This window comes from Cupressus sempervirens, chromosome 3, assembly GCF_028749045.1.
Source record: "Cupressus sempervirens isolate cs-2001-9-10 chromosome 3, ASM2874904v1, whole genome shotgun sequence".
Lineage (NCBI taxonomy): Eukaryota > Viridiplantae > Streptophyta > Pinopsida > Cupressales > Cupressaceae > Cupressus > Cupressus sempervirens.
Genome location: NC_143120.1, coordinates 530,540,910 through 530,563,409, shown reverse-complemented (window position 1 = coordinate 530,563,409; position 22,500 = coordinate 530,540,910). Strand labels below are relative to the sequence as shown.

At 37.2% G+C, this 22,500-nt stretch overlaps 1 protein-coding gene across 1 annotated transcript; it reads left to right on the top strand.

Annotated features, from left to right (window-relative positions):
• The first annotated feature begins 1,950 nt into the window (after positions 1–1,950).
• On the top strand, positions 1,951–22,136 carry LOC149567503 (DNAJ heat shock N-terminal domain-containing protein). The gene is made up of 3 exons (XM_089820713.1): positions 1,951–3,986; positions 21,279–21,337; positions 21,520–22,136. The coding sequence occupies exons 1-3, from the start codon at positions 2,109–2,111 to the stop codon at positions 21,575–21,577; spliced, it is 1,995 nt and encodes a 664-aa protein (XP_089676839.1). The 5' UTR covers positions 1,951–2,108; the 3' UTR covers positions 21,578–22,136.
• The last annotated feature ends 364 nt before the right edge of the window (positions 22,137–22,500 follow it).

Here is a 22,500-nt window from a genome sequence, read left to right as displayed (position 1 = left end):
CATAGGTCCAAGGAGGATGATGTATTTCTATTTCTATTTATGTATATTCTTTTAGCCTTTCATACCTTGTGACATGTACAGTGGATGATTGAGCATTCCAAATTTTATTTGCCAAGAAGCATTCAGAACAAATGCATATTATTTAAATGGACATTGGACTTTTTAATTATTCTTTCATATGGATGTGGTATTGGATGGACTTAGTATTAATTAAATTTAAATGTGATTCAATGTCATGGGATCCTTAAGGAATGTAACATGTTATGTATGCTTTTAGTTGATTGTATGTTATTGCTTCCATTACTATGTGTTTGATGTGTATGTTATTCTTCTTGTTTAAAATAAAAAAAAAAGTTCGCAAACTTAGTAAAACTTTAGGTTAATTCTTTTGGATCCCTTGGTGGGGTGTTACAATATTCATGTAAGAACAAATAATGGTGATTGTCCATTTCGTTCCAACCTCATGAGCGTGGACATTACGCTTGTTATAATGTGTAAATTTTCCCATTCCTATAATTCCTTTAACAATTATTAGCATTGATGTTTATAAAACACTAACATGTAGATGTAAATAACTAGCTCATATGGCTTTTGTTGTTTAATCAACAAGCCATTTTGGGTGTGATGATTTAGAACACAGTGGGCCTACATTTTTTTTGGTGATCAAAGTGTATAAAAGTAGTAGATGTTATTTGACGTATTGGATTGAAGTGGTGCCCTGAGAAATCATAATTCCCACTTGATTCTTCTATTGTAAATGGATTGTTATCCATAAGTCTTATAAATATATTTTGTTATATGTCTCTTTAATTGACATGTTTTAGTGCTCTCTAGACTATTTAGTCATAATATTGACAAAGTTTTAAATTGTCCCATCTAACAAATAGTTTTTATTTTCTATTAAATTATAAAATGGTAAAACTCCTTTATCTTGTAATCTCATCCAACTAGTGCCAGGAGGAACAAAATAAATATTTTTAAGAGGTTCAACATGGATGAAAATTATTCAATTCATAGGCATCAAGACCTCTATCAACGATTCTTTACCATTGAATTCACATATGGATCATTATTTTATTTGGAAGACTAGATATGGATGATACCTCATGATATCACGTGAAACAAAGTGCACAATCACACACTTACAATTAATCCTCCATACAAATAAGTTATACTCTTATATTTTACACTCTCTACTCCATTATATCTTTCTACCAATTGAACTCATGTACAACATAAACATATACATAACTTTACAAAAATGTTCATTAATTGACTTTTCAAATCTCTTTAACACACCCATTAACACCAAAATGCTACTTTTAGAGTTAAATTCATTCCTCTAATATAACTATCTAAACACCTCTATCTTACTAGCACTTGACTTGCCTAATTATTATTAATTTTCAATTTAAATAAAATGTAATTAAAAAATGAAAGTTATTTTAAAATAGAATAAGAAATATTTTTTATTTAGATATATCTAATTTATTACATATAAATAAAATGATTGTAAAAAAATTGTCACCTTTATTTTTAAATATATTATTATTAAATTAAATTATTGACTTTTCAAATCTCTTTAGCATATTCATTTACACCAAAATGCTATTCTTAGAATTAAATTCATTCTTCTAATATAAATATTTAAATACCTCTATCTTTCTAACACTTGACTTGCCTAAATTAAACACCTCTATCTTACTAACACTTGACTTACCTAAATTATAATTAATTTTCAATTTAAGTAAAATGCAATTAATTAATTTTTATTCTAAATAGAATAAGAAATATTATTTATTTATGTATATCTAATTTACTATATATAAATAAAATGATTGTGTTAAAAAATCCTCACCAATTTTTTAAAATATTGTTAAATTAAATTATTATATTTATTATTAAATATTATTATTTGTCAAATGAACAACCTTGAAGACACTTCCCTCCCCCCTTGGAACTATTTTTGAGAAAAATCGGTTTCTTCTCTGTTTTCTAAGTCTGGCACTGTGCATTGTGAGCGATTCGAGCAAAAATTTAAGGTGGTTGCCAAGTAAAGTCCCTTATTTCTCTTCCTCACGTGAGAAGAGGCAACGGTTTAACCAGGGATGGCAACAGACGCTTCACAAAGATGTCTCTACGAAATCCTCGGAATTGAGCGCAGCTGCTCTTCGGAGGAAATTCGGGCGGCGTACAGGAAACTTGCGCTGAAACTCCACCCGGACAAGCACAAGGGAGATGAAGCTGCGACGGCAAGGTTTCAGGAGCTGCAGCGCGCCTACGAAGTGCTCTCTGATCCACGAGAGCGATCCTGGTACGATAACCACCGATCTCAAATCCTTTTCTCCTCCTCCTCCCACTCCTCCTCCAATACAAGCTTCTCCGATTTCGATATCAATCTCTGGCCCTATTTCAGTACTTGTGCTTATTCGGGATTTGGGGATACCGGCAAGGGCTTCTTTAGGGTTTATGGACAACTGTTTGAGAAATTGTTCCAGCAAGAGATTGCGTTTGCGCATGCAATGGGGGCTCCTGCGGTACCCGAGGCCCCCCTCATGGGAAATCTTGACAACCCTTATGCTCAAGTATCCGCCTTTTATAGTTATTGGCTAGGTTTTTGCACTGTCAAGGACTTCTCTTGGGTTGATGAGTACAGGGCTTCCGCAGGGCCAAACCGCAAGGTCAGGCGGCTCATGGAAGAAGAAAACAAGAAACTCAGGAAGAAGGCCAAGAGGGAGTATAATGAAACCGTGCGCGAGCTTGCTGAATTTGTGAAGAAGAGGGACAAGAGGGTTCTTGATAGACAACTTCAGAAGAAGAAAGAGCAGGACGAGAAGCGTGCACTAGCCATCCTTCGGCGGAAGCAGTTGGAGAAGGATAAGTTGGATAAGGTTGCGAGGTATCAAGAGCAGGAGTGGACTACCATTGGTGAGAGTGACAATGAGGCTGATGAAGAGGATTGGGGTGATGTTAAGAAGGCCTCTGGCAATCAGGAATTATACTGCATTGTGTGCAATAAGAGATTTAAGTCTGACAAGCAGTGGAAGAATCACGAACAATCAAAAAAGCATAAGGATAGACTTGTGGAATTGAGGGATTCTTTTGTGGAGGAAGATAATTTGGTTGATGAAATTGGAATTAGGGCGGAAGCCGATGCCCTTGGTCTGGACACTAGCTCTGACGGTCAAACTGAGAAAGAATTTAGTGCCAAAGCACAAGTAGATGACCTTCGAATCAAAATGGATAATTTAGAGGTGGACAGACATAATTCAGGGGATTCCGAAGAAGATGACCGAAGTAACATAGGGGAGCGCAGGCTCTCTTTTGGCAGTGAACATAACGCTGATCTACGTGATGCCAGTGATATTTCGAGCTACCATAGCTTTGTTGAGGAGGAAATTGCAAACGGTAGTGATGTAGAGGATGGAATAGATGGTTATCAATTGGATGACGAAGATGGTGTTCTAGCAGCAATGCTAAAAACACATAGGAACAAACAGAAATCCAATAAGGTGCATTCCAGTCCAGTACAGATAGAAAAGCATGAGAGCAATTGCAATTATAATGAAAATGCTGAAGAAACTGATGTCAGACAACCTACTGGATTTGAACCAAACAGTTCAAATTTTGCTCAAAGAGATACAGATGATGGAACTGAAAATGATGTGGGAGGTTCTCCAATGCCGCCTCAGCAACAAGGATCAAAAAAGACTACAAGACGAAAGAAGAAACAGGGTGTAGCTAGCATAAGGAATCCTATAACAGGTACCACAGACAGTGTAGAGTCAAGGTCAGAGGATAAGGAGCTTTATCAACAACAGGAAGTTGAAAGGGTGCCTAATATTGATGCAAATAGGCAGGCATATGTACTTGAAGAGAATAAGAAGGCCAATCCTAAAAGTTCTGCAAAGCAGTCTGCTGAACATAAATCAGCAACATCAACTGCATCAGATAAGAAAGGAAGTTCAAAGGGCAAGAAAGGAAAGGTAAAAGTTTCTCAGTGCTTCCCACCTTTCTGTAGAAAATTAATAATTTATTTGGAATCTAGATACACAATGTTTTGTAAGTGTTCTGATTTTGCCTTCTCTTCCTTTCATAATGATTTATGGTAATTAGATATGAAAGTACTTTGCACACTTATTTTAAAAAATAGAGAAGCTGGCATCGGTCTATGCTTTGTGCATGTTATGCATGTCCGGGTAGATGGGAAAAGTAGTATTCTCTATATTTCATATCTGAAGAACATGTTTTTTGTATCTTCAATCATAAGTCTGTCTTCTGCGCTATGCCAGTCATAGGCTAATGAACTTTTTTTTGGATAGTTTTCAAGAGAGACAGGCCAAGATGCCTTCATCATATGATTGAATTAAGATTTGTTTGTAAGTGAGAACTGAAATGATGCAGAGCAAATTCTCTCTGATATTTCCTCCAAACAGTTGCCAAGCTGTTCATAGCTTCAGGGAAAACAAATAAATTTCCACATAAAGAGATATTTTTTGAGTTGCTACTTATATTATTAGACTATTTTAGTATCCTAATTTCTTGCTATATTTAGCTCGTTCTTCTAGAAGCTTAGTTAATGTTCATCTATGCTTACTTTTAGTTTTCATTAGTGTTTGTAAAACTCTATTAAATTGTATGTATTGTTAATAAAATTATATCATCTTAAAAAGTTTCATAGTATCAAAGCAGGAGCCAGTCTGGGTACTTCTCCCTTACGGGAGGGTTTTAATCAGAGTTCCAGGACTCTTCGCGAGTTGTGCGAGTAGTCTGAGTCGTCGAGCTGAGCAGACCTTGCATCTTAGTTCATGTCAAGGAATATATATGTATATGTATTTATGTATATGATTATAAAATTATATAGTTTGAAGGGTTTTTTCATTTTGCTGAGTCATTGCTGAGTTATAGCTGATTAACAAGTTGAGTCGGCCTTGCTAAGTTTGAGCCAAGTCCGAGTCTAGGAACATCCACCCTGCAAACCTAAGCACCCCACCCAAAACATTACCCTACCAAATTCTATTACCACCCATGAAGATTTTTCACCTGTAAAAATGAAGCTAACTTGCCATCCATGCATCCTTCTACAAGATTCTCATGCTGGCTATTTTTAGTTGGTCAAATATGCTTTTATAACTAGTTGCATCATACAGACCTTGTCAATGGGGTTTATTGAATTCCTCCTCACTCTTTGGTTATTTGTTCTAAGCTACATTATTGGATTCACACCCTGGACCCTTGAACCGGGTCCAGGTGTGAATCAGGTTTGGATTCATGGACTAGTCTGTGCTAGATTCGTCTAAGGTTCTTGTTTGGACCTGTGTGTCTGTCTGGATCAAAACCACTGCAGATCCAGACAGACCTGCAGGTCTGGACACGTACCCTGGGCGAAATCAACATAGACACGGGGGATCCCATGTGGATCCCCAGGGACCCACGGCCCAAAGTGAAATAAAGTGGGCGCAAACTCACTTAAAAATGATTTTGTATTATTGTTTGCTCCAAACCATGAAATGACCCTAATATGGAGCCTCCAAACACATTTCATTTCCAAACTTTAATGAAGTATATTTTGAATTTTCATTTTGTAATTTAGTAATTCAATGTGATGATTTTCTTTAGAATCATGAGCATAGATCAATGATCAAGTATTTAAATTTTTACTGTTTATCTTTGAGTCTTGACATTTGGCATTGATCAATGTTCAAGCATGATAGATTCATGCTATGAAATGATTCAGTTTTACAATTATGTATATTTCTCTTATTTTTTTGTATATACAATGCATATACATATACATACACATGAACCAGTACAAACCATAATGGATTTCTTTTCATGAATCCATGAACCCGGTTCTCATACCCAAATCTGTCCTCAAACCTGAATTGATAACCTAGGTTCTGAGTCCATTTGGATTTTCTTGATCTTGTGGAACTGGTGTGCCTTGAGTCTTTAAAGACTGGCCGCCTTTGTGATCTGTTGCTGTTTGTGCCTTTATGTTAGAAATTTCCCACATCAATATGGTATAGCCTTGTAATTCCAGAGTCATAGATATTCTTACATTGTAACTTTTGTGTTGTAGATGCTCTTACACATCTTACACATCATAGCTTGTACTGAAATGTTTTTACTACCCATAATTTGATCAATAGCATATCACATTGGGCTTAGAAATGTGCAAAGGCTCCCTTTAGTGATGCAATACTGTGTTCCCCTAATCCAAGATGTGTGGGGCCAAAAATTCATAAGGGGGCCTCTTTTGGTCTTTAGATGGCATAGTCTTTTGTATCTCACCTGTCAGGTTCCTCTTTCTGATTAGTTGTTAAATATTATTATATTGCCCTTCCTTTTTTGACAATCTATATGTACTACACTTAATCTTTGTAAAGACTTTTAAGTTCATTGTTTAATACACAAATCTCTCCTTTGTACTGGTTAGTTATGCATCTTAAAGAGTGTCCTTCAACATGAAATTCTATATTGTTGCACTTGCATATAGTTCTCATTGGTTGAACCAGCTCCAACAGGGCAACACTTCTAGGACACAAAAAAGTTCAGAAATTGATAAGGGGATCCAATTGATCTGTTTCCTTGCTTGCCTCATCATAGAATATAAATTTTTGTGGAGGTTTGTAATGTTCTTTCTTGTAGATGCCATAGTTTTTTCCCCAAGTTACAAATTCAAAATAGAACAATAAGTTGAATAGAAGTAGTAACGTGATGTATTTAGTTGAGATCCTGAAATATTTTGGGAAATCATTAGAAGACAATCCATAAATTAGATCTTTGTTGGAGATATTAAACCACTTATTGCATTGGGGATTAGGAGCCGAGACAATAAATTAACCACAATATATATTCAGTTTATTGATGGAGCCCAACAATAGGAGAGGCAGGATAAGGTTGTCTTAGGGTGCCTTAACAATTTTCTCGCCTAGGCCCGAGAGCGGATTACTTGGCCTTGTGGCTCTTGCCATCCCAATGAGGAGGTGTTCTTATTGAGGTATTAATAATCCATTAACCTTCTACACTAGACCCAAGAGCAGATTATTATCTCTCTTGGCCTTATGTGGCTCTTGCCATCTAGATGAGGGCTTGTATGTAGTGAGAGATCCATAATCCATCAACACTCTACATTAAACTCAAAAACTATTATTATATCTCTTGCTGTGTCATGTGGCTCTCGCCATTCAGATGAGGGGTTGTATCTAATGAGAGATCCATAATCCATTAACCCTCTACACTAAACCCAAGAGCTGATTATTATCCCTGTTGGTGTGATGTGGCTCTTGTCATCTAGATGAGAGGGTGTATCCAATGAGATATCCATAATCCATTAACCTTCTAATGTAGGCCCAAGAGCTGATTATTATCCCTCTTGGCCTCATCTGGCTCTTGCCATTTAGATGAGGGGGTATATCTAGAGAGAGATCCATAATCCATTAACCCTCTGCGTTAGACTTGAGCCGATTATTATCCCTCTTGGCCTCATGTGGCTTGTATTATCCATATGAGGGGCTGTATTTAGTGAATGATCTATAATCCATTAAACCTCTACACTAGACCCAACAACCGATTATTATTCCTCTTGGTCTCATGTGGCTCTTGCCATCCAAATGAGGGGGTGTATTTAGTAAGAGATCCATAATCCATTAATCCTCTACCCTAGGCCCAAGAGCTGATGGTCATCACTCTTGGTGTGATGTGGCTTTTGCCATCCATATGAGGAGGTGTACCTACTAAGCACACATATCATGCCTACCACAATCGCACACGAATGCCAGTGTTTGCAATAAATGGAAACTTCTGATCTGATTGATCTGTGTGCCTGATTACTGATATCTCATGAACTAATCTGCCCTCTATGAGGGCTAGTTGCTGATTGAATTGATTTGCTTGATCAATGATGTGAGGTTTTGGGTGGTTCAGTGTCTTATCCACTACATATGTTAATGCCTTTTATGAGAGTGAACATATTTTGCTTTGTTGCTTCTTCAGCAGGGGACATGCCTATTCAATCACTGTCCTTTGGTTGACTTAATCACATTGTTTATCAACTTGATTGTATTTTCAAATAATACTCAACTCTTGGGGTGGGTAAATTGTCAGATCGTCACTCCTATCTTAATTACTATAATTGATGCATCCTTCATGCTGTTGTAATTGATGCATCCTTCTTGCTTCTTCGACATCCTGGTTTGTCTTAGTTCAATTGATGATTTAAATATCTATTCTGTCTCTCTCAAATTAATTAGTCTGATCCTCAATTCTCTTTCTAATGTAATTCTGCTCTTTAGATCGGAATGATATGTTATGGATGGATTCATGAGTGGTCATTGATAAGCTTCCCTTTGAATGCGTGGAATGAAATATCCTTTTTACTGTAATGGTGGAAGGGTCATCAACTTAAAGAGTTGTCACCACTTTTTATTGTTGCTTTTGAGAATAATACATTATTCCCCAAGTTGATCTTCTTGGATGCCCTCCTCAAATGAAAGCTTCTCTCCATTATATCTTCCAATTTGGGGAGAGTCTCACCTCTTCATCACGTCTGCCCTTTTTCTATGGTCACAACCTTTCATAAACACCACCCTTCAAAAGAGTCGCAACCCTTATCATTTCTGCCATTTGAGAAAGTCATAACCTTTCATAATTACCACCCTTTGGAAGAGTCACAGACTTACAAGTCTTCATCATTTGTGCCCTTCGAGGAGAGTCATGACTTACAACCCTTTACACCTTTCATCAGTGCTGCCCCTTCATCATTTGTGCCCTTTGAGAGAGTCGCAGCTTGCAAACCTTTACACCATTCATCATTTTGAAACAGCCACTTCCTTATTTTTTTCCTATTCCTTTTTTTCTTGCATTAGTCCTCCTTTAATTCGTATGCTACCCTCTTTCTTCCTTATAATCTCTTTAAACTGAACTTGTCCCTTCTATATCTTATTGTGAGGGAGTCACAATTTTTCATCGCAAATCTTTTGGCCTTACATAAAACTCAATTAACTTGTAATTTTATCATATCATATTATTTAAAAAAAATATTTTATCATTATTTACTATTAAATACTATCTCAGAAAGTGAACATTACAAGGTTGCTTGTGCATTTGAGTTGTACATTTGGGCATCTAACACTGTTGCGATTCATGATTGTGACTCATGAGCACACTTCTAACCATCAATTGTTTTTGGAATCTCTATGAGGCTTTCATCTTGAAGCTTTCACACATTTCTATTTGCTAGCACTTTGTTTTTTAAGGAATTTGTTGAACAGTTCTTCAATAGTCCAAGATTTTAGGTGAAAATCTTGGAAATTTGCTCTCTGAAGCACGCATTCATACCTGGTATTCTTCATGCTGGTTTGTGTTGCAGAAAGCACAGTCATTTGCTTTGCTTTAGCATCTCATTCACCTGAAGTCTCCATGTCGCTGAATCCAAAATCTGGAGTGGTCTCTGCTCCTATGGTTCATGTTCTATGTAATTAGCCGACAGGCTACATTCCAGGAGCTTTGCACAAAAACATGTCTGACACCAAAACTACTTACCATAAAACCACTCATTATGTCACAGACCATAAAACTATTCATTGATTTGGTAAATTACTAAATGGTGATGCAAAACTACTAATCTGTTGTGACGTTTTGGAAAACATGCAGAGAAATTGGGTGGATTGAAGGACCAACTATTATAAGCTTTGGACTAAATGCAAATCATTGAATTTTGATTTGGTTTGATTTACTAAAGCAAGGATTCAATTGGATTCTGATTTCGAAATTGAATCAAATCTGATTGAAATCATGTTAATTCCAGCAAAGATCCAAAATTTTTTTAGACCTCACTTTCCCTCCCACCGCCCTAAATAAGTGAATAAAATCAAGACCATTGGGCCAAATCAAGAATTCTGTGCTACACATTGCACCACTCTAGAAAAGTTTCAGTCAGCTGTGGTCTGTCAGTTTACTTCGACATACAATTCAAGGGTGAGTGCTCCAAAACTGAACACACTAGACTCTCAAGTGGCTTTTGTGTTGTTAGAGCTTCTCGTACTGTGAACTCGATTGTTTCTGTCGGGACAGTGATATTCAGTCCTCTTTCACATTCCATGTCTCTCAGAATACCTTCAATTCGCCCATGTTTCTCTCCTGCTTTGTATTAGTCATGCTTTTGCTGTAACTGTTGTTATGCCCTTCATTGGAGTCAAAATTGTTATCTTACAAGTTTTCCCTACTTGTGGGGTAATACCATTTGGGATCCAGGTGAGTGCGATTTTCTTTCACAGGAGGATTGAAGAAACCACCTTCCCTCACCTCCACAATACAAGATATCACAATAACAAGTAGAATTGAAATTAAAATTTCAACATGGAGAGCTATTGTGAGAAAGTACTTAGCAATGATGAGAGGATGAGGTGTAAAGGACATATTTATAGCTTAATATTCTTCCCTTAGGCCTCTGTTGGATGACTCTGGTTTTGGTTGCTTGCACCATTTAACTATTAGTGAACCTTCACATGTTGGAGTCCTATAAACCCCTACCTGTTATTTTCTTGCCATATTGCCCTAGCATTCTTGCACATTCAACTGCTTCTCTTTCTTAGCTTTGTGCTATTTCCTTTCAAAAACTGGTTCTCTTCGTTTACCTTACTAGATTTCTGCTCTTCCCACTCTGTATGGTCAGTCTTTTACAACTTCTGCTTCAAACTGTTAGCATGTGAAATTGGCTTTGCGTGCTCATGCTCTCCCACGTTAAAAAACCATCCCACCTGGCTTAATTCCTTCTCAATGAAAGGGGAAAAATAATAAAATATTAGATTATTTTAGATAACAAAATATTATATTATATTATTTTAATTAATAAAATTTGATTGTTTTAAATAGATTTGAGGGTAAATTGTATACAATTTTAAACTAGTGACGAACGTAAAATTTATTATAGAAATATTTTGAAGGTGTTAAATCGTATAAATAATTTGTTTGTGATCTAATTTGTTTCGTTATCTAAAACAAATAAGTGTTGATAAGTAGGAAAATAATATGTGCTTTCTTTAGGTTACATTCTGTATCACAGAAGTGAAACACACAATTCTAAAAATAGGAAGGTTGCATGGGACGGGTACTTGGGTACATAGGATACAGGTATGGGTACGGGTACGGGTATGGATATTATTCAAAATAGGGGGCAGGGGTACTAATGTACATCAATTTTTTGATATAAAATTTAATATTTATAAAAAATCTGAAATATGAGTCATTGTTAGAATCTGAAAAGATTAATAACCCAGAAAACTAGTGCAAAGAATAAATAGCTAAACTATGAATATGCAAATGATACAAAATCAAAATAGCAACCCAGAGTTAGTCTCCAAGGAGTAATACAAATGCTAGAAGCAAAAGATCATCCAAAATAGCATTAAGAGGATGCAAAAACAAGCCAAGTAGCATGCTTATATAGGCTAGGAAGAGGGAGGAGGTGGCAACACCGACCAATGAGGAGCAACCATCTATCAGACTAAAGATAGCAAAGTATCTTCCCAAGATAGCTAATGGATGCTCACATGTAGGAAGGTGACACCTCGCAACCATTCACCTAATAAGACATGCTTTATTAACTTAAGTGAGATTATTAAAAGTGTAGAAAAAGCCTAGCAATATAGGAAAAATAAATAACCTGCTAGGAAATAAAAAACTACACTAACACCCCCCCATAAACAAAGCTTAGGTGGATGTAGAAATGGGTCCCGGCAAGTCAAGCCTGATGAGGTACCCATGTACATAAGATTTCCCAAAAGAGAGAGAAAAGAGAACCCCCAAAAAAAGTTAGGACTCCGAGTGAGAGGAAGAGGCTCCCCCAAAAGATGAAGCATCCCGCACCCCTAGCAAAGCTCGCAAATGAAGGAACTTGCTCGCAATGAAGGGTTTGGTGAAGATATCAACAACCTGCTTAGAAGTCGTACAATAGCGAAGGTCAATGATGTGACCATGGATGAGCTCCTGGATATAGTGCACGTGGACCTCTATGTGTTTGGTCTGGTGATGATGAATTGGATTCCATGAGATCTGAATGGCACTCTGGTTGTCACAAAATATGACTGATGGCCGTCTAATCTGGATACCAAACTCAATGAGAAGATGTTAAAGCCAAATGGCCTCAGTGGCGACATTTACAGCCCCCCAATACTCAGCTTCAATAGAAGATAGAGCAATAGCAAACTGCTTTTTGTTTGACCAACAAACAGGACTTGAACCAAGTGAGAAGCTGTACCTTGAAGTAGACTTGCGATCCTGAGAATCGCCTGCCCAATCTGAATCTGTGTAGCCCACCAAATCAAGCTTAATACTTGCTACGTAGTGAATCCCACAACTGTGAGAACCTTGAATGCAATCAAGGATCCGGTTGTCTGCTTTCCAACGCAGTGCATGGGGCTCTTGCATGAATCGAGAGACCATGCCTACAACATATGAGATGTCAGGTCTCGTATGAGTCAGATAAATGAGACTCCCAACAAGTTGGTGGTACAAAGTGCCATCAACAAGTGGAGAAGAACACTGAGCCTCAAGTTTGACTCCAAAAAGGAAGGGAGTTGGAGCAGGCTTACAATGAACCATATGAAACCTCGAGAGTAAATCTAGAGCATACTTGGATTGTGTGATGGTGATCCTGGAAGGAGATTGAAAGATCTCAATCCCGAGAAAGCAATGCAACAAGCCCGAGTCAGTCATCAAAAAACTGTCCTGAAGGGCCACTTTGACAGCCTTAATGGTGGGTGAAGAACTTCCTGTGATCAGCAAGTCATCAACATACAAAACCAAAAATAGAAGTGAATCACCATGTTGCAAAATGTAGACATTAAGATCAGAATGGCATCGAGTGAACCCAACTGATAGAAGGAAGGAGTCCATCTTGGCATACTAGGCCGAGGAGCCTGTTTGAGGCGATAGAGAGACTTCCAAAGACGGCACACAAGTGAAGAATCCTGAAGGAAGCCCTGTGGCTGCTCGATGTAGATCTCTTCATGAAGGTCACCGTGAAGAAAAGCACTCTTCACATCCATCTAATGTACTTCCCAACGATTAGCTGCAGCAATGGAAAGAACAATTTGAATGGAATTCATTTGGGCAACTGGCGCAAAAGTCTCAAACTAGTCAATCCGAGGAACCTGGGAGAATCCTTTGTCGACCAAGCGAGCCTTGTGTTTGTCAACTGACCCATCTGTTGCAAATTTTGTCGGATAGATCCACTTACATCGAACAAGTTTTCTTCCCTTAGGAAGAGGGACAAGATCCCAAGTGTGGTTCCTCATCAAGGAACTATACTCTTCCTACATAGCTGTATCCCACTCAGGAATACCAGAAGCCTCATGAAAGGACTGTGGATTTGAGGCAGTAGCAATGAAGACATGTGGAGCATCTTGGAATTGTGAACGAGTTTGCCTGTTGTCTAATGAATCCCCAACCCAATCACCTGCGGACTGCAAGGTTTGTCTAGCCCAAAGTGGACCGAAAGATGGAGTATTTGGAGGGGAATCATTAACCTTTGAATGATGACTAGGAGAGGAAGGAGGGTTCTCTGAATCACTCTCTGCATCAGAAGTAGAGGTAGAAGACTGTTTAGGTGAATCTGACTGATCAGAAGATCTGTCATGTATTCCAAGTGACTTCAATGTCAAAGTAGAAGGAGTTGGAGATGTGATAGAAAGTGAGCTTGAAGATCCCTCCTCAAACTGAACACTCCTCTCAATGGTGTGAACTCTTCACACCATTAGGATAACCTACAAATATGCAAGGTCTGCTTTGTGGATCCAAGGCCTTACGTTTCTTTGCAAGAATGTGGGCCCATGCAGGGGAGCCAAAAACTCGAAAGTGCTTAACTGATGGTTTCCGACCGCTCCAAGCTTCAAAAGGAGTAACTCCCTTCAAGGCTCGGTGAGGAACACGGTTCTGGATATAACAAGCACAATTAATGGCTTCTGCCCAATACTGTGGTGCAAGAGATCTAGAGTGAATCATACAGTTTGCCATTTCCTTCAAGGATCTATTCTTTCGTTCTGCAACACCATTCTGCTAAGGATTGTATGGAACTTAATGTTGTAAATCAATCCCCTCTAAAGTGCAAAATCTTTCAAACCGATGGTTGACATACTCACCACCATTATCTGTGCGCAAAACTTTGATGGCTTTCCCGGATTGCTTTTCTACAAAATTTTTGAAGTCCTGAAAATGATCAAATACCTCTAACTTCTGTTTGAGAAAGTACACCCAAGTATATCGAGAAAGGTCATCAATGAATGTGAGGACATATCAGGCTCTGCTGAAAGAAGGATGTTGAAATGGACCAGCCAAATCACTGCGAACTATCTCTAGTCTCTGTGAAGCTCTCCATGCCTTACTTTTGTCAAACTTTTCCTTAGGATGCTTACCAAGAATGCAACCTTGGCAAACATCGCCTGAGAACTGAACCGAAGGCAATCCTGTGACCATGCTTTGCTGGTTGAGCTGATGCAAATAGTGGAAGTTAAGATGGCCAAACCGCTCATGCCATAATTTACTCACATCATTAGAGTGAGTGAACAAAAAGACGAAGGAGGATCAGGAACAAAGTGAGAAAATAGATAGAGTCGTGAGTGATGATTTGCTCCCCCAACTGCAACTATAGAATCACTATGCAACTCACGTATCTCCATTGAATCAGGAGTGAACTCAACCCACTTGCCTGAACCTGTGTGAGTGATTTGGTATACTGATAGGAGATTAGTTGATAATGAGGGTACACAAAGAACATCATGGAATGTGCCATCCCCCACATCAACAGACCCTCTCTCACGCACCTCAACAGGAGTGTCATCACCCATCAAAATAGAAGGCATAGTACACGGCTCCAAGGATGCAAGTTCTTCCTTAGATGAAGCCATGTGGTGCGAAGCACCCGAATCAAGAACCCAAGTGGATGGTGAGGAAGCAACTGCAACAAGAGCCTTTCCCTTTCCTTTCCCCTTGCTGTTTTCTTTTGCCTTGTTAGACCCTTCATTAGAACTTTGTTTGATAGACTCAGGAACACTAATATTATTCTTCTCAAGAATGTATGTCAAGTGATCAAATTGTTTCTTCAAACATTTATGTTCATCATGACCGGGTCTTTTACAATAGGCACATTTGAACTTTTCTTTCTTAGGCTTATCGCCCTTGGAAGATGGGGTATCAATAGTTGCTTTTGAAGCAACCGGTATCTGATCCTTCTTTTCCTTGCTATTATTTTGTTTCTCATCCTTGCTATTGTTGTTACTACTTTGTCCTTTTTTTTCTTTTGTGCCTTGGTTGGCAGCCAAGGCATGTGACTTAGAGGACTTAAGAGTGCCCATCTGGATTAGCTTGTCCTGTTCTCGAGTGAGATTGATAGCAAAATCATCTAAAGATGGCATGGTGAATTGAGTACCAAGTGCACCCTTAGTAGCATAAAAGGTTGAGACAAACATAGAATATTCTGAACCTAGCTTAGAAAGAATACTAAGAATCAATTGTTCATCTTTCTTTTCAATTCTACATTGTTTTAACTGTAGCCTTAGTGATTTCAATTTGGTGAAGAAATCCTAGATTGTGTTGAAATTGCCTGGACTTAAACTAATTAGTTCATTTTCCAACATATGACCCCTCATTGAATCTTGTGTGCCAAATAGTGTTTTTAGCTTTGTCCATATTTCATTTGGTGTATCCAAAGACTCAATGTGAAATAGCAAGTCAGGAGAAATAGAAAAACACAATGTTCCATATGCCTCATCACATTTGTTAAACCACTTAGGCTTATCTTCATCTTTATCAAGTTCAATTTCAAGTCCCATAGTTATCCTATTTGATCTAGCTTTCCTTAAGTGAATTGTCATACTTGATTTCCACTCGAAATAATAGGCATATTTGTTTGATCCATAATGAAGAAATGCAGAGAAGAAATGCTAAAACGAAGAGAACTCAGCCACGACAATGCCCCTCCTCCTTTTTACTCAATCAAAGAACCCCCCCGAAGGAAATATGATTTTGCACTTTATTTTAGTGCATTTACAACTACCACTAGAAAGAAATACTTAGTGATCTTGATTTCAATGCATTACAAACCCTCATGAAGAGCATATGCTGAAAGTGAAACTTAGGCACAATAATCAAAGAAACAAATAGCACCACTGCAATCTACTCGAAAAATCATGCACTTTCAAAAAAGAATCGCCTCGATAGGAGGTTGTATGAGAAAGTTATGATCCTTCGAAGTTTCCAAAACAAAAACTGTGCATAGTCACGGCCGAGAATCTGCAATTTCTGAAAAATTTATACATGAAAATAAAAAAAAAACTCCACTAGTGGATAGAGCACAAAAAAATAGCCAAGGTCGTAACAAGAATCGTCGAAATTGGAGTCTCGTATGAGCAAGAACGAGGCATTTGAAAACTACGTTCAAATCTACGATTGCCAACGGAGAGGGGTATGGCTATAGCTTTCCGCGCTCGACTTTGCAAAATATATAGATTGCATGCAAAATTTAAAAAATATTTAGATGGTTTTTTGGGGTTGCAAACAAAACCCAGAAAGCGTTTTTCTTGCTAATGTATAGAAGATGTAGCTGTAGTGTAAATTAGACGCCTTCAACAACAAAAAATGGCCCCAACAACCAAAAAAGACCCCAGCAACCAAAAGACTTCATGAAAAGATTGAATCAGCTACATAAGTCAATAAATGGCATGTTGGAACCTGCAATATTGATTGAAAACACCAAATATGCAAGTTGGTTGCCAGATTTGAGATTGAAATTCTAGTTTTGCAACTTGTATGACGATGTCTGATCTCGATGAAATGAAAGCTAAATCTGACTTTCTCAAGCCTGTTGGACGCGTTGGAACAACCAGAAATGTCGGCAGTATAACCAGAAATTTTACAATCACTCAGAGATTAAAATTGTTTTTGTCAAACTTTTCTGATTCTCAAGATCATCCGAAGATGCGAGAGAAGAGGATACTAGGTTTTTCAAAAACTTACAATAAGATTTATTAGCCTCCCCCTGAATCTCTCAAATAAGGAAACTAAAATCTACTCTTGCACGTAGAAAAACTTTGATACCATGTTAGAATCTGAAAAGATTAATAACCCACAAAACTAGTGCAAAGAATAAATATCTAAACTATGAATGCAAATGATACAAAATCAAAATAACAACACAGAGTTAGTCTCCAAGAGATTAATGCAAATGCTAGAAGCAAAATAGCATTAAGAGGATGCAAAAACAAGAGATGCAAATACAAGTCAGGTAGCATGCTTATATAGGCTAGGAAGAGGGAGGAGGTGGCAACATCGATCAATGAGGAGCAACCATCTATCAGACTAAAGATAGCAAAGTATCTTCTCAAGATGGCTAATGGATGCTCACAAGTAGGAAGGTGACACCTCGCAACCATTCATCTAATAAGACATGCTTTATTAACCTAAGCGAGATTATTAAAAGTGTAGGAAAAACCTAGCAATATAGGAAAAATAAATAACCTACTAGAAAATAAAAAACTACACTAACAGTCATAACAATGGTTTTACAAAACAAGAACAGTGATAAAGGTTGCAGATGTAATGTATTATTTTCACTTTTCAGTTTCAAATTTACTATATGGTTGTAATAATAATATATGCTAAATGTTTAGATGCATGACAGGGAAGACAGACTTTGAACATGAACAAGAAGATCATAAATCATATAACAATGACACATTGTCAATGATAAACTTCTGACTGTTAATCAGTATTGTATCAAAGTTTCAAGCCGATTACATATTGAATTAAGCTTGATAAACAAGAAGTTGATTTGCAACCAAAAAACCAAAACAAAAATCAGAAATCTTAATCAAGATATCCACTTAGTACCCAATACTTGGGTACGTATACTTGGTACTTGCATACATGTCCTAAGGGTGTGGGTATGTGTATCCACACAACCTTGAAAATCAGCTTTAAATCTATAATTTTAAGCTCATGCAAATTATTTTTTAAAATTAATTAACTATATTTTCATGGCTACATCAATATATTATATATTTAAAAGTAGAAGTAATATTAGATATGTATAAAGTCTGTATAATTCTTAGCTATTTAATATTAAAAAATAATATGTATGGGATACACATATTTATAGTAAATTAGATCTATTTTTGAGTTATCAGGTAACACCTCATGTTGGTCAATTAAAAAATGCAAGTTTGACATTCATAAGCTGCTCCAACAAATGCTTTTCCCATGTTACTAATAGTATATTTTCTCACCTATAATCCCTCTGATTTAACATTGACTAGTTGTGCATAATGATATTAGTCTGTCTTATTGTTTCATTGTGTATGGACAAGTGAAAAAAACTCTTTCTGTATTCATTTCATACAAGCAAAGGGAGCGAGTCAACTACAGATTCTTCAAAATCTCAATTGTGACAAATTTGTCCAATTAACTGTGGGCAATATGTAATACAAATATACTTAAAATGTTAAGATGATAACTATGTAATTCAAATTTGTATTAGAATGTTATATATACATTATTTTTATGTTTTTTGATGGAGGTTCAGACCGTGAGCATGATTGTCCAGAAGAAGCAGGAAGCCTGCAAGCAGACCGAGGGCCTTTACGATGTAATTTTCGCTACCCAATACGAGAGAACAAACCTATGTGCTGAAACCTTTTTCTTTAAGAGCAAGGACTGAGGGGTATTCATTCCACCATGTTTGCTTGAGACATAATCACAGCCTCATCCCTTATGATGTTAGAGTCTTGTGCTTAGCAAGACTTGAGCCCTGATGAGATCATTTGGAGTCATTTAACTTATTTCAAATGTAACTTCGTAGCTCTTTAGTTTACATATATTTTTCTATTGACCTAACCCTTGCACCCCTTCTCGGTGCAAGTGCTGGTTGGTAATATAATGATGATCATAATTCAACTGACTGTTCTGTGTTTCTGTAATCACATACAACAGTCCTATACACACTGTCGATGTTTCTGTGCGTACAGCAATGTATGTTTAACGAAACATCCCTCTATGTCTTGTACATCGGCATTTTGTAGGCAATGTTATGGATGACATTCAGAGCTCGAGTGCATCAGACACTTTGGTCTCCAAGAGACCACACTTTTGTAGATGTCGAGCTTAAAAGGCACCTTATATGATGTAAAAAGGGAGTAGACATATGAGTAGATGTAGAGACTAAAATGCACCTTATTTTCAGTTAATTATCAATACCACTAGCAACAGTGATGCAAAACATAACTTAAGTGATGGCTGCTATCTATTTGTTGTTGTGAATGTGGACCTGCAAGAGGTGTTAGTTTGGTAATTCATACCTCCTCTATAAGAATATTTTGTTGCCCATGGTGTGCTCTTCCAACTTATTGTATGCATAGAGGATTCCAATTTTGAGGAAGATGTCTTTGGTCTACTTTTAGCTGTATCACTTTATTAGATGTTGAAGTTGCCTTTCCCTTCCAATATTGGGAAGTGAGAAGGACGAGCTTGTACTTCCTTTTGAGGAGTTTGTATGGATCAATGCCTTCGAAAACACATTCTCAGAAGTAATTGTTGAAGAGGTAGAGGAATGCACCCTTGGAAACTCATGTTGCCAAATGACTGCTCTCCTTAGATTCTGGGGACAACAACACAAGTTCCATTTGCAGTTACCTACTCAAATTTTATTTTAATGGTTTTCAGGGACCATGTGCACTTGAAGCCAAATTTGGGTGGTTCCCTGCTTCTTTGATGCGAGTGGAAGCTAAAGGATGATGCATTTCGGGATATTTGGCAATTTTCTGTGTTTTTTCTGATTGACAAATTGTTAATGGTTGGTGATGCCCAATGTTCAAGATTCAAACGATAATTTGAATTTGGTGGAGCACTTCTGGTTTTTAATTAGAGTTTCTAGGCTAATGCTTTACTGTCCGGTAATTAGAAGAGGCAGCTACTTTCGTTGCTTTTCAATGGATGTATACTGAGCAACATTGATGTGTAACCATTCCTCATTTTGCTAATAAGATGTTTGAGCATCATGCACATTGCGATGTGCTTGTTTTTTGGCTCTCCGTGCATGATTTTGTTGGTCCCTTCGCAGTGAAGTCTCCCTTTTACAGTTTTGTGATTCCTCTTCTTGGTAGTTCCTTCTTTTGCCCTTGGGTATTAGGAGTTGCTCACGAGTGGCTATATCATTAATTTAGACTATGTATGTGTTGGTGCAACTGTAATGGGTTAATTAATGTTCTCAAAAGTGTTATATTTTTGCACAGAATCCTAGACATCAGTTTTTCATGGTAAATTGTTTAAAGATTTTTTATGCTATCCAACATTGTGCACTGGCTCTCTTTTTGGCTCTTGTCATTGAATTGAAGGGTAAAAATAGATCCGTGCAAGTGGTCTCCTTGGAGTTATATCCTCCAAGTGGATATCTTTCAGATTAGAAGTGCATTGGCTTTTGATTCTTCTAATCAAACACATCGCTACATCCACGTGCACTACCACAACTACATCCCTTTTGTGTATTTGTACAAGTTGTTGGCTTCCACAAGCAATCATCTTCTTAACACATCTTAACTTGCCTGTGTCTTTTTGTGGGTAGAGATTTTTTGGTGGTTCCAAGCTTCAGAAGGTTTAGTTTTCCCACTTGGCTTCTTTGAGAAGGCTATTCTTTGGTTGGCCTGGTCATGGCATCAACATGTTTTGCTTCTCGTTTGAGCGCTTTTTGTGAGTGCATCCCATTTGATACCATCTCTAAATTTTTCTTGCCCACTTTGCTTCTGTTCTATTTGTGCATGAGTTCATTAGATGTCTTCAGCTTGCCTGTGCTTCTTCAGGCACCACGAAGGGTGTTTCTTTCTATTGGCTTTGGTCCTTGGGCCCTTGCTCAAAGAATATTAGATGGGTATTGGGCTGAATCGGTTGATTGACCATGCCTCTTTTTTACACTCCATAGATGAAGTTATCTGATTCTTGATTTGGTGCTTGCTAGCATGTTTTTTTGGTAAGTTGTCATTAATGGAGTGAAATCGTTACACTACATATAGGTTCATCGTCAGATAGAATTCATATCAACAATAAAACACATTGTGAAAACAAATGGAGGCTAGAATATGAATATAAGTACTTAACATGGACTCGGCTGGATTGCATTCAATAAATTCCTTGTTAAATTGCAAAGTGGTCATCTAGCTTTATTTTTGAATTTTTCTGGCCTTTTTAAGACTTGTTTCTGATATCCTAGAGATCGTATTATTTATTTGCAGGCTGTGGCAAAATTTAGTGGACACAAATGTGAAACATGCGGAGAGGAATTTGATTCAAGGTAAACGGTTGTACACAGTTCATAGCTCTCTGAATGTTGTCAATGATTTAGTGAAGAAGTCATCTGCAGTGAATTTGTTTTTCTTGTCTACTCATCAATTTGTTAGACTGCAGCTATATTGTTTAAGATACAGTTTGGATGGGTAAACTTATTCATGTCTGTAATTTGATTTGTGAATGCAGGAATCAAATATTTGTTCATCTGAGTGAAACTGGTCATGCCAGGTTGAAAAGTAGATGAGTTGGAGATATTGTTGAACTATTTATGTTAATGGCTTTGATCTATTTCTTGTTATGATTTCTTTTCCCACTATAGAATGCAAGAGGAAGGGGAAGAAAGTTTGGAGTGCATTTTTAATCCATGTTATCACATTGCTTAAGCAAAGCTGTTTCTTTTGAAGACATTGGTTCTTGCCTTGATTGGAACCACTTTTAGTGCTGTTATAATTGTTAAATGTAGCAATTATATCATTCCCTATATCATAAGAAAGTAACCTGAGTTTTGATCTGTGTACATTCCCAGCATAAACACGAAAATGTGTTTGCGTTAGCTGGGTTAATATATAGAGTAGCTGGTCTGTCAAAGTTTGGCTATGATTTTTTTTCACATACACATCATGCAGTTTTGGGACCAGTGTAATAAACTTTAATTCTTATCCTGAAATTCAGGACTTGTACAATCACAAAGAAGAAGAAAGTCACAAAATGTAACGCTGTTTTGTTTAACAATGTCATGCGAAGTTTGCTGGACAATCACTTAGATGCGTACCATATGATATAAATTTTTTATGTTTCTGTTCTCTCTTACCTGTCAAAATTTCCTGAAATTGTCGCATTTATTTATACACTTGATTTTTTTTATGCCTGTAAATATCTCTCGTGCAGGGCCATACTCCAAAGTATTCATTTAGATGTCAGATGGAAGTGAATTTCTGACTTACGGATTTCTGATTGATTTATTTATTATGTTTATTTTCTGGTGGAATTATTCTGCTTTCCCTTATGCACGCTTGAATGTTCACTGTAGTGCAGAAACGGAAATGTAGGTAAAACTGTATTTAAAGTCATGCAGTTTCTAGTCCATGAACACTAGTAGATATCTGGATTACACCGTGTGCAGATTTTATTTTCATCAATGTTTCACATTATACTATATGATCTGTC